The following is a 12914-nucleotide window of genomic DNA, read 5'->3' as shown; positions in this document are numbered from 1 at the left end:
CTATCTCCTCCCTCTCCCCTATCTGCTCTATCCTCCAATTCTCTCTCTCTTCTCCCTCCCTTTCTCTCTCCTTCCCTCCCCCTCTCTCTGCTCTCTCCTCCCTCTCCCTCTTATAGATAGAGCGTGATAAGGGTTCCAACCTGGCCTTCATGTTCCGTCTGCCGTTCGCTGCAGGCAGAGTGTTCAGTATCAGTATGCTGGATACGCTGCTCTACCAGGTGGGTATTAGGGGTTATATCCCAAATAGCAACCTTTTCCATATGTAGTGCATTACGTTTGACCAGGGCCATAGGGACTGAAGACATTTCTGAATATGTAGAGAATAGGATACCATTTGGGACTTAGCTAGGGAGTTTGTCCGCGGTGTATCACCTTGTCTCAGCCAGCAGAGTGTAAATGGACTGTTTGATCAGCTTAGTCTCTCCCGTAGGCACAGATCTATGATCAGCTTAGTCTCTCCCGTAGGCACAGATCTATGATCAGCTTAGTCTCTCCCGTAGGCACAGATCTATGATCAGCTTAGTCTCTCCCGTAGGCACAGATCTATGATCAGCTTAGTCTCTCCCGTAGGCACAGATCTATGCTCAGATTAGTCTCTCCCGTAGGCACAGATCTATGATCAGCTTAGTCTCTCCCGTAGGCACAGATCTATGATCAGTTTACTCTCTCCCTTAGGCACAGATCTATGATCAGCTTAGTCTCTCCCTTAGGCACAGATCTATGATCAGCTTACCTTCTCTAAATCTGAACTATTAGGTGGAGAACCTCAAAACTGATCTTAGCTCAGTGTCTCAAGGCAATACTAATCAGAAAAATAGAGTGAGAGAGACCTACCGTATGTTTAAGTGTGATCATGTGATCATTCAGTAGTTTCTTAACCCTACTCTATAATGTTTCCTCTGGGCCTAGAAATGAGCATTTTCAGTCTATGGTTCCTCCTGTTTGTTAATGCATTCTCTTGTTTTTTACAGTCATTTGTGAAGGACTATATGATTCCCATAGCAAGACTTCTACTAGGCCTGGACACGACACCAGGGTCGGGTTACCTGTGTGCAGTAAGTATGGATATCTACAGTATGTTAGGATGTGTGTACTGTAAGTGTGTGGGTGCGTGCGTGCGTGCGTGCGTCCGTGTGTGTGTGTGTGCGTGCGTGCGTGCATGTGTGTTTGTGTGCGTGCGTGTGTGCGTGTGTGTGTACTGAATGTGTCTACTTCCCTGCTCTTCCCCAGATGAAGGTGACAGAGGAGGACCTGTGGATCAGGACGTACGGCAGGTTGTTCCAGAAGCTGTGTTCCTCCAGTGCTGAGATTCCTATAGGCATCTACCGTACAGAGTCTCACATGTTCCCCTCTTCTGAGGTAAGACAGAATGGACACAGACCCTGTTCAAATACTTTAAAGATGCATCCTTCCTTCCGTTCTGCCTTTCTTCATTCCTTAATTCCTTTCTTCCTTCCCTTCTTTCTTCCTTTTTGGCCTTAGAAGGATACTTCAGGGTTTTTTCATACTTGACAAAGAGACATAAAAATTGTATCTACCAGTTGATCTGACTCTGGGAAAGTAGATAAAGGGCCTCGTTGCCAAAATCCCAAAGTATCTCTTATTTTGTTCCTTCCTTGTTGAAGTAAGTGAAAGCAATAGGGATAGTAACCTTGCTTTCACTTGTCAAATCACATAATGATCAGTGATTGTCTCAAGGGTGAGAAAAAAGGAAGGATGCATTCTGAAAAAGTATTTGAACAAGCCCGCCTTTGAGTCATCCATAGATTATGGCCAATATATTTGTGCTATAATTGTGCTGCTATTCATTGTAATGATGCTTCATATGCGTCAATTAGTTATTTGGTGCTGCAATTCATACACACAAACATTCTTGGTCAAGTAAATAATATTTACTATTGTCAATGCTACTCTGTTCATTTTTTTTTACTTCATCCATGGTGTGTTTTTGTTTGTTTGGTCTGTCTCATTCCTAGTTAAAGGATGGGTACCCACAGGTAAGATGGCATTATGGTCACATAACTGTCATTATCTGCTGAAATGTGCAGTGCATCAAAAAAGAACAGCAACTATGTAGCTATTCTGTTTTATTCAGCATTAAACACTTTGGTGAAGCTGTCACCCATAATGCATCATAAATGCTTCCAGTTTATAGAACTTCTATCGCTGATGGAAAGTGTTAACAAAACATCCTATTGGATCCTCATACTGTCCACACAGTTGATATGGTATTAACCCTTCACCCTCCCTCTAGTCTCATCACAGTTGATATGGTATTAACCTTTCACCCTCCCTCTAGTCTCATCACAGTTGATATGGTATTAACCCTTCACCCTCCCTCTAGTCTCATCACAGTTGGTATGGTATTAACCCTTCACCCTCCCTCTAGTCTCATCACAGTTGATATGGTATTAACCCTTCACCCTCCCTCTAGTCTCATCACAGTTGGTATGGTATTAACCCTTCACCCTCCCTCTAGTCTCATCACAGTTGATATGGTATTAACCCTTCACCCTCCCCCTAGTCTCATACTGTCCACACAGTTGATATGGTATTAACCCTTCACCCTCCCTCTAGTCTCATACTGTCCACACAGTTGATATGGTATTAACCCTTCACCCTCCCTCTAGTCTCATCACAGTTGATATGGTATTAACCCTTCACCCTCCCTCTAGTCTCATCACAGTTGATATGGTATTAACCCTTCACCCTCCCTCTAGTCTCATCACAGTTGATATGGTATTAACCCTTCACCCTCCCTCTAGTCTCATCACAGTTGGTATGGTATTAACCCTTCACCCTCCCTCTAGTCTCATCACAGTTGATATGGTATTAACCTTTCACCCTCCCTCTAGTCTCATCACAGTTGGTATGGTATTAACCCTTCACCCTCCCTCTAGTCTCATCACAGTTGATATGGTATTAACCCTTCACCCTCCCTCTAGTCTCATCACAGTTGGTATGGTATTAACCCTTCACCCTCCCTCTAGTCTCATCACAGTTGATATGGTATTAACCCTTCACCCTCCCTCTAGTCTCATCACAGTTGGTATGGTATTAACCCTTCACCCTCCCTCTAGTCTCAAGTCTCCATCAATGTAGAGGACACTGGCGGTGATGATCAGAGGGACAACAGACGCGAGTCATGGAAGGAGAAGACCAGAACACACCGGATGTCCACCACCAGCGAATCAGAACACCCGTTACTGAGGAAGAAGAGCCTCCAGTGGGCGCGGCGTCTGAGCCGTAAGAACACCAAACCTCCAAGCCGCACCGAGCGGTTCTCACAGCAGCGCCTCAACCTGTACCGGCGCTCAGAGAGACAGGAGCTGTCTGAGCTGGTTAAGAACCGCATGAAGCACCTGGGACTGCCCACTGTCGGATATGGTGAGCAGAATGTAGTACTAAGGGGCATTACAGGGTGCTGTGTCATATTTAGTATCTGAGGGGCAGTACAGGGTGCTGTGTCATGTTTATTGAGGGGCAGTACAGGGTGCTGTGTCATACTTAGTAACTGAGGGGCAGTACAGGGTGCTGTGTCATATTTATTAACTGAGGGGCAGTACAGGGTGCTGTGTCATATTTATTAACTGGGGGGCAGTACAGGGTGTTGTGTCATATTTATTAACTGAGGGGCAGTACAGGGTGCTGTGTCATATTTATTGAGGGGCAGTACAGGGTGCTATGTCATATTTAGTAACTGGGGGGCAGTACAGGGTGTTGTGTCATATTTATTAACTGAGGGGCAGTACAGGGTGCTGTGTCATATTTAGTAACTGAGGGGCAGTACAGGGTGCTGTGTCATATTTATTAACTGAGGGGCAGTACAGGGTGCTGTGTCATATTTATTAACTGGGGGGCAGTACAGGGTGTTGTGTCATATTTATTAACTGAGGGGCAGTACAGGGTGCTGTGTCATATTTATTGAGGGGCAGTACAGGGTGCTATGTCATATTTATTAACTGGGGGGCAGTACAGGGTGCTGTGTCATATTTATTAACTGAGGGGCAGTACAGGGTGCTGTGTCATATTTATTAACTGGGGGGCAGTACAGGGTGCTGTGTCATATGTATTAACTGAAGGGCAGTACAGGGTGCTGTGTCATATTTATTAACTGGGGGGCAGTACAGGGTTTTGTGTCATATTTATTAACTCAGGGGCAGTACAGGGTGCTGTGTCATATTTATTAACTGAGGGGCAGTACAGGGTGCTGTGTCATATTTATTAACTGGGGGGCAGTACAGGGTGCTGTGTCATATTTATTAACTGAGGGGCAGTACAGGGTGCTGTGTCATATTTATTAACTGGGGGGCAGTACAGGGTGCTGTGTCATATGTATTAACTGAAGGGCAGTACATGGTGCTGTGTCATATTTATTAACTCAGGGGCAGTACAGGGTGTTGTGTCATATTTATTAACTCAGGGGCAGTACAGGGTGCTGTGTCATATGTATTAACTGAGGGGCAGTACAGGGTGCTGTGTCATATTTATTAACTGGGGGGCAGTACAGGGTGTTGTGTCATATTTATTAACTGAGGGGCAGTACAGGGTGCTGTGTCATATTTATTGAGGGGCAGTACAGGGTGCTATGTCATATTTATTAACTGGGGGGCAGTACAGGGTGCTGTGTCATATTTAGTTACGGAGGGGGCAGTATAGTATATGTGTCATCTTTCATAGTTTGGCAATTGGTGTTGTATGGAATGAGAATGATACGGGATTAGTTGGAGAATTTAGGATGGACATTATTGTTAGAGATGTTTGCAGTATATTTTGATGTAAATTAGATATTATTGTTTCTCAATTGACTAATTACTGTTCTCAGCAGATGTAAAATCCTATCGTAGTAATATAATTAAGTTGTGTTGGTTTTTTAAAGACAGTTGTTTTCACCGTACAACCTTGCCATCCATTCACCTCACTTCATTGAACATCATTTCAAGGGGTGTACAGAAGTGTCATAATGCCTCATAACATCAGTAAACATATAAACATCCCACAATGCCTTACATTAACATTGAGGAGTATCCCATTCTCATTCCCCATTATTCAAAGTATTCTACATGACAGTATGACAATGAACCTGCATAACCTGTTATGGATGTGCTTAACCGCTCTATGAATGTGCATAACCCTTCACTTGGATGGAAGGACGACTGAAGCATATGAAGCATTTTGCCTGCATCTCCTCCCTTTCTTTTCCTCTCTCCTCAGCTTCCTTCGCCCTCTTTTTGCAAAAGAAAAAATTATTTCTCTATATAATTCTCCATATAATTCCATATAATGCTTATTACGTAATACAGCCAGAAAGCCATTAAAAAACTGAAAAACGTAATACGTAATAAAGGATTACCGTTATTTTGAAATTGGATGCTTGAGCCAGAAATAGATATTTACATTATAAATAATCAAAGAATTCTACAATTATTAAAGAATACATATTTAATAGCCTAACGTTTAACATGGGAACATGATTTTTTCTTTCTTTGAATATTAGTTTGTTTTTACTTCCCCATTTGAAAACTGCAATTTGCATTTTTGCTGCTTGCCTGACCTTTTCTTTCTTCTCTCCTTTCTGTTTCCTTTCTGCCTTTCCCGTCTGGCTTGTAGAGGATGTTGCTAATCTTACCGCGAGCGATGTCATGAACCGAGTAAATCTAGGATATTTACAAGGTAATCCCACGTACAGTAGTGGTCACATACAGTATGCAACACATTTAATGTAGTCATCACTCTCTTAAACGTGTCAAGTGTTCTGAAAGCATTTAAAAGACATCCTATATGTTGGAGAGTAGTGCTATTCTGCGAACTATGGTCAGGTAAGAATGTTGTTAGGGGAATGTTTTCATCTAATATTTCAAATAATTATATTTTGTAACAAAGTAGTGAATATAGGCCTACCACCATCCCTCTAAAAGGGGAGGCAGGTTGAGGATTGAACCAGTAGTAGTAACTGTTTTTCACATCTATATGAGTAACAGAGTAAGAATACTGTGCTATTGAATGACAGTACTACAGTCACTGGCGTAACACAGTTTCTCTGGACCCCCGCAAGGTCGGAGTTCGCCTCTCCCCAAGTAAAATCGAAGTACAGACTACCGATCACTGTCCATGGTGCTGAAACTGCAACATGTCTATGTGGCTGCATGCCTATCGGATCAATGGAGGTCTTTCTGTGGTGCCAGGGCTTAGCTTAGCTTTAGGTAATAGATACATGTTTATTGGTAGGCCTGTCTGTTTGTAATTTCCCATATTCTCAAGCTATACACAGTGTCGCAAAGCTGCCAGTTAGACTGCTGACTCGCGGCAAAAATGTAATTCAAGTTTGAAATTCAAATAAATGTTTGATGCAACTGTATACTAATCAGCTACCAATTGATTATTTTTAAATATACAACTGCCCTGTATAGCCTACCTGAACCTGACTGCATGACATGAGCCATCCTCACACTCTCTCCCAGCTTGGATAGAAAGTTGCTGTGAATAAAACTAGTCTATTAATGCTAAATAATACAGTCAGTCCACCCTCAAAACAGTAGCTCACTAGAGATCGCTTCATTATGCAGTGTAGGCTAATATCTGTAGCTGTGTACAGTACTTGTCTGCTATTTACTATAAAGTTGTTAGACAAATGACACATCATCTAGCCTAACAATGAGGGAAGAATTTGTTGGTTGGAGGGTAAATTTAGCCACAGTTAATGTTAGAATTTTTCGTATGTCTAAAAGCCTAAACAAATGGGCTGCAATATTCAAGGTAAATTAAATTAATTCCAGACTCCCCTGGTCTCCTGAAGTCCTTTTTGTGTGAAAATGTTTTCACCGCGGCCTGTAGGTCCAGATTGCGGGCCAGACTGTTTTCTATAGTGAGTACTGCCAACTCAGACAGTCTTTCCTGAGACATTGTGCATTATATGTCCATTGCGCTGGACACAATTTTAACTTAGTCTTGAGTGATGCATGCCAATATATGCCAGATATAGGGGACTGTTGACATTGCAAGCACACAACTTAAATGCTGGTTCACCGGTATGAACAATATCACAAACATATGTTTATTTGTACCAACCCTCAAGAACTCTTGTCCTCCGCTAAAGATGATAATCTGTTTGCATCTGCCAATTTATTGTCTGTCCAGTATCCAGACGACCTGTCCCCAGAGCTTCCTTTACAGTTCATCTCTTTCTGTAATGTTTGGAGTCTGGCAATAAAGGAGAATGAGAGGCTCAATTAAAGATGTTGCAGAACTTCTTATTCGATGCACCACTCCCTTCTGCCCAGTTTCCCTGATGTTGCTACGGCAATCAAGCTGTTTTTAACCATCTCTGTAACTGTCGCTTCTACAGCAAGGTTGTTTTCTAAACTAAAACGCATAAAGAACTACCTAAGAAGCATTAGGCTCTCGGTCTGATATGAGCTTTTGAACGCCTGAGTAAGCTCCACTCATTACACTGGCGCCATCATAGCCTTGACCATGACATTTGTTCACCGATATCCCCTTACTTTAAATCAGTTCAATAGTACATTTTTCAAGGCCTGAGGCACTTTGATCAGTCAGATTCCTGAAGCCCAAGAAACAAATACTTAGCTTCCTAGTACATATGGACATTAAAAAGGTTTATGAATGACGTTTTGAAGGGTTAATGTCAAAAGAATTTCTAAATATACATATAAACCTCAATGACAGGTGCATGGCCCTCCAGAGTTCGTGGCCCCCTGTCTTGCGGGGGCTTTGGGGGTGTCTGGTTCGCCAGTGACTACAGTAGCCTGTGAGTGACAGAGTAAGAATGCTGTGTTATTGAACAAGATTACAGTAGCCTGTGAGTGACAGAGTAAGAATGCTGTGTTATTGAACAAGATTACAGTAGCCTGTGAGTGACAGAGTAAGAATGCTGTGTTATTGAACAAGATTACAGTAGCCTGTGAGTGACAGAGTAAGAATGCTGTGTTATTGAACAAGACTACAGTAGCCTGTGAGTTAACAGTGTTGGCCGTCTTAGAGTTACAGGGCATTTCAGAGCAGCCGTTAGGAGAGGAGACCAGAACAGGTTAGATGGAGACTCATGATCAAACATCACTACTGCATGACTCTGTGTGATGATGGCAGTGGTGGGTGGCAGACACACAGTCTTTCTTTCTCTCTGTCCTCTGCATTGTGTGGACTGAAGTGGGAGACATAGGCCTAGTTCACACTTAGGTTGAACAACTGATGTACGGTAGTCAAATATGTTGTAGGCTCCATCAGTTTTACCTGTGTTAACTAAGCCTTGTTGACTGGCGATGGATGAGGAGAGATGGCCAGACGGAGTACCAAGTTACTGCAGGGCAGGAAAGTGTGGTTAGATGCATTAGGGGCAGGACAGAGTGGAGCAGAAAGCATTATTCCTGTGTTGTTCAGAAGGCCAACAGTTCATAGCTATCCACACACCAAAGCTACACTGGGAATTGTGTAGAAATATAACTGTGGTTGTTAACATATAATCCCATTTAGCATTTGATTAGCCTAAATACCAAATCATTTGTAATATTCAGCACATTTTAGTCCCTCTGAATTACATTACAAGACGATCCTAGATGCTATATTTTGACCCCTTCCAATCCCACACTACCAATGTATTTTGCTTCACTCTTTGATTAGTTGAGCCTTACTTCGTTTGGTTGAACCTCACTTTGATTGGTTGAGCCTCACCTCGTTTGGTTGAGTCTCACTTTGATTGTTTGAGCCTCACCTCGTTTGGTTGAGCCTCACCTCGTTTGGTTGAGAATCACTTCGATTGGTTGAGCCTCACCTCATTTGGTTGAGCCTCACTTCGATTGGTTGAGCCTCACCTCATTTGGTTGAGCCTCACCTCGTTTGGTTGAGCCTCACCTCGTTTGGTTGAGCCTCACTTCGATTGGTTGAGCCTCACCTCATTTGGTTGAGCCTCACCTCATTTGGTTGAGCCTCACTTCGATTGGTTGAGCCTCACCTCGTTTGGTTGAGCCTCACTTCGATTGGTTGAGCCTCACCTCATTTGGTTGAGCCTCACTTCGATTGGTTGAGCCTCACCTTGTTTGGTTGAGAATCACTTCGATTGGTTGAGCCTCACCTCGTTTGGTTGAGCCTCACTTCGATTGGTTGAGCCTGTCCTGCCGGATGCCAGAGCATGTCCTATTTGTGTTTGTGGGTCTGTCAACATTTCTATATGGGGGGCTGAGTGTCATTGGCATGGCAACCATGGTGACGTGTTGACGTGAGTGACCAGGCAGACGTCTAGAATGTGCAGAAGGTGAATCTATACAGTCGGACAGTGTCTGCATGTCTTTCTTAAACCGCGCATGGAGAGATACGCTTGCCTTGTGGCAGCATGGGCCTACCCTGTACCAGCCATGCCCTGTCAGTAACGGTTAGACCTTCTCTCTCTCCTGCCCACTCCGCCTGGCATTATAAGGGGCAAACACAGGTGGGTTTGGAGAAGCAGATGCACTTTACCCCCCAACCCCCAAGCTTGAGCCCCATTCTGTCCCAGGTACACAGCTTCTCACTCTTACACACAAACAGGTAAAACACACACAACTCTGACCTTAGATCAGTGACTAGGGGCAACTTGATCCTACTTCAAGACAAGCACAGGACGTCAGGGGATCCTATATCAAGGGGTACACAGTTACACACCATTGATTATATTTGAATAGACATTAAGAAAATGAACACAGAACTCGTAGCAAACAAGATATATACTGTAGACTTGCTTTATATGCATATTAATTTTTATACCAGTCTACACCCTTACTGAAGATCAAGGAGTCAGGGAATCCTATAGTTTCAGTTGCTAAACAGAGCATTATTGGGCTGATGTTGACTAGTAAAACCAGACCATCTGTGAAGACCTGCCCCTGTTCTGTTGCAGATGAGATGAACGACCACCAGAACACTCTTTCCTACGTTCTCATCAACCCCCCTCCAGACACCATGCTGGAGCTCAATGACATTGTGTAAGTACCGACAAGAGAGGTGGGATCAGTGGCCTCTTCTTCTCTTTTCAGTATGTACTATACTGTATCAAGCTGTGTCGACTGTACACAACCTTGGGTATGGTAAAATATTGTTCCCGATTGGGCACAGCAGTCTATTTTGGACAGTACAGTTCTCTAGTAGTGTGTTCTATAAAAATGTGGATATGACCCAATAGAGTTGGTTTTGCCCTCGTCTCTCTCCAGGTACATTATCCGGTCTGACCCTCTGGCGGGCCCTAACGTGCCAGAGGATCCAGCCCAAGGGCAGAGCAGCGGTGGCGGCCGGATGAGGCAAGACTTTGGCACTGAGACCAGGGACGAGACCCACCTCTGAAACTCCCTCACCTCACCCTGATTGCCAACCCCCGGCACAATATATATATACACACACACACACACACACACACACACACACACACACACACACACACACACACACACACACACACACACACACACACACACACACACACACACACACACACACACACACACACACACACACACACACACACACACACACACACACACACACACACACACACAGAGCTGCTATGGAAGGATGCATAAAGACTGCCTCATCATTAATTAACTACTTCACCTCTTGGAGAGCATCAGACAGGCCCTCTTGGAGAGCATCAGACAGGCCCTCTTGGAGAGCATCAGACAGGCCCTCTTGGAGAGCATCAGACAGGCCCTCTTGGAGAGCATCAGACAGGCCCTCTTTGCAACAGATAAAACAGAAAGAGTGCACCAGTCACTGGAGGGAGAGAGAGACGGACTGGAAGCACGCCCCCTTCCGGACAAGTAAGCACGCCCCCTTCAGGACAAGTAAGCAACCAGAAGAGATGATGATGTCAGAGGTCCTGTGATGCTCTTAATATTTAGAGGTTAGTTTGATTTAGCTCGTTCACACGCTTGGTGGATGGAGCTCGCACTTTAGGACCAATGGAAAGGTGTCACAAGAGCAAACTCTGCCTTGTATGGTATGCTGGTGAGCTCGACCAAGCACACCTGGTGTGTGTGGGGGGACTGTGTAGTTATCAGTTACGATAGCAAGTCATGTACGGAGTTTGGTACAGAAATGGTTATTCCTTATCACAATGTTAAGACAGTATTCTTACAAATCAATCATGATAGTACATAAGCACTTTTTAAATGACATTGATTTTCGTTTTTTTATTTCCTATTTTCAATGTAGAAAACATTGTATCTTATATAGGGACCCTTTTACTGCTCATGCTGGATGTTTCCCCATTTTGTTTTATAACATGACATTTCTTATTAGAAGTCTAGAATAGTAAAGGAATTGAAGAACCTATATAAATTCTTCCATGCCACTACAATATGTCGCTCTATTTGTGCCATATGGTATCTGGATATTTATTTTATATCTGTCAGTGTTCTACTTAAGCTAATGTACAACCATTCCTTATTTCTGGCAGGATTTTATGAATCATTGTACATTACAGTACAATGATCCTGATTTTCAAAGCGGTTTACCGTGGAAAACCTATGTTGTTTTGCACAATAAAAGACAGGCACAGGAAAAGTGAACGTTCACTACAAAATGAAAGTTTGTTATATGTTTTCAGATGTCAAAAGTAATCCAATGTAAAGATGAGTTGGAGTTAACTATCACTTGAAGTCTGTTAGTATGGCCAGTACATGGGCTTGGAGTACAGTGTTGCAAGCTGGATTCCAATATGTCCTTTCACTTATACAGGAATCACTTGTACAGTAAATGTAGTATTGTGTGTGCTTTAGATATTGAATCATTATTTAAGGGTTAGGAGATGTATTTATGTTTTATTTTATTTTTTTCGATACTGTTGGACTAATATGTGTGGTTTTATCATTGTAAATAGTCTAACACTTTTAATCTTCATTGTTTCGTTTCCAAAAAAATCTGGGTCATTTTTACAGAAATTATAACAAGGTCTTGAAATACTTTTGCACTAAGCTCTGTGGTCGTTAAGAGCATTATAGCATGACCCTTTAACCCGAAACTTAAACTATACAATAAAACAGACTACAAAATTCACAGCACAGTATGAGTCATACATTCAGAGAGAGGTGTTATAAACACAATATCAACTTAGTTAAGTTTGCAAAGTTTAAGGTTCATTGTCATTGTAAATGACACAATATACTTTGTCCATTTAGATGGAATTTTTGGGGGTGAAGCCAGCATACAAATAAACACAAAAAGAGTACACCATAATACATGCATTTCCTGACTGCATGAATACGATTAGGTTGTTGAGAAAGTTTGTTATGATGGAGGAAAGGCAATTGATACTTTGATATCAGGACTGAAGTTGTTTAATATATATTTCTTGCTGTGTTTGAGATGTATTCCCACGTTGTCCATTGATTTACTGTAAGTGTAGATAGAATATGTTTGATTCTAGCCAGGCCCCCACAGAAAGGCAGTTTACAGATCTGGAGGACTAAAGAAGAGTACAGTTGATCACCATGGAAACAATGAGCGTGTACAATCCCATCAGTCACCATATAATTAGAATCCATAGAAAATCTGTTTGTGGTTTTTGAAGTTTATACTGTAGTTTAGAAAGGGGCATGCAAACACAAAAAGCATGTTTTTAAATAAAGCTTGCCAAACCAGATGTGTTTTCCTACAGCTAGATTGCCGACCTGTGTGAAGTATCACACCTAGAAAATGAATCTGATGATAATATTCCCCGCTTCTTTTTTGTAAGCATATCATTTGATATCTTTATATGGAACCATGCATGTTCTCCAAAAACCTCTGTTCACTTTATCATGTTCTTGATTCGTTGTGAAAAGGTCAATTTTCTACTATTTCTTATTATGAAGTCTGTGTACTTCTCTACCATGATGTAAAATATGAAACATTAAATGCTACATGCAGCAGGGAACATTGAAATGGATAAA

The 12914-nt window shown here is 42.5% G+C and overlaps 1 protein-coding gene across 5 annotated transcripts in view; it reads left to right on the top strand.

Annotated features, from left to right (window-relative positions):
• Positions 1-12914, top strand: part of LOC110536366 (potassium channel subfamily T member 1) — a 75614-nt gene extending 62700 nt beyond the window's left edge. Inside the window, exons 24-31 of one of the 5 annotated variants that reach the window (XM_090189157.1) lie at positions 117-218; positions 972-1055; positions 1231-1359; positions 1977-1997; positions 3081-3387; positions 5611-5673; positions 9890-9974; positions 10200-12914. In XM_090189157.1, coding sequence (XP_090045283.1) covers positions 117-218; positions 972-1055; positions 1231-1359; positions 1977-1997; positions 3081-3387; positions 5611-5673; positions 9890-9974; positions 10200-10329 — 921 coding nt within the window. In that variant the 3' untranslated portion in view covers positions 10330-12914. Of the gene's footprint in view, positions 1-116; positions 219-971; positions 1056-1230; positions 1360-1976; positions 1998-3080; positions 3388-5610; positions 5674-7999; positions 8149-9889; positions 9975-10199 lie in introns of those variants that run through there. The other 4 variants (XM_090189159.1, XM_090189160.1, XM_090189162.1 and 1 more) reach the window with 4 other exon arrangements.

This window comes from Oncorhynchus mykiss, chromosome 11, assembly GCF_057628025.1.
Source record: "Oncorhynchus mykiss isolate SJ-2025 chromosome 11, ASM5762802v1, whole genome shotgun sequence".
Taxonomy (NCBI): domain Eukaryota; kingdom Metazoa; phylum Chordata; class Actinopteri; order Salmoniformes; family Salmonidae; genus Oncorhynchus; species Oncorhynchus mykiss.
Note: the sequence above shows the minus strand (reverse complement) of the source record. Positions and strands in the feature narration are given on the sequence as shown.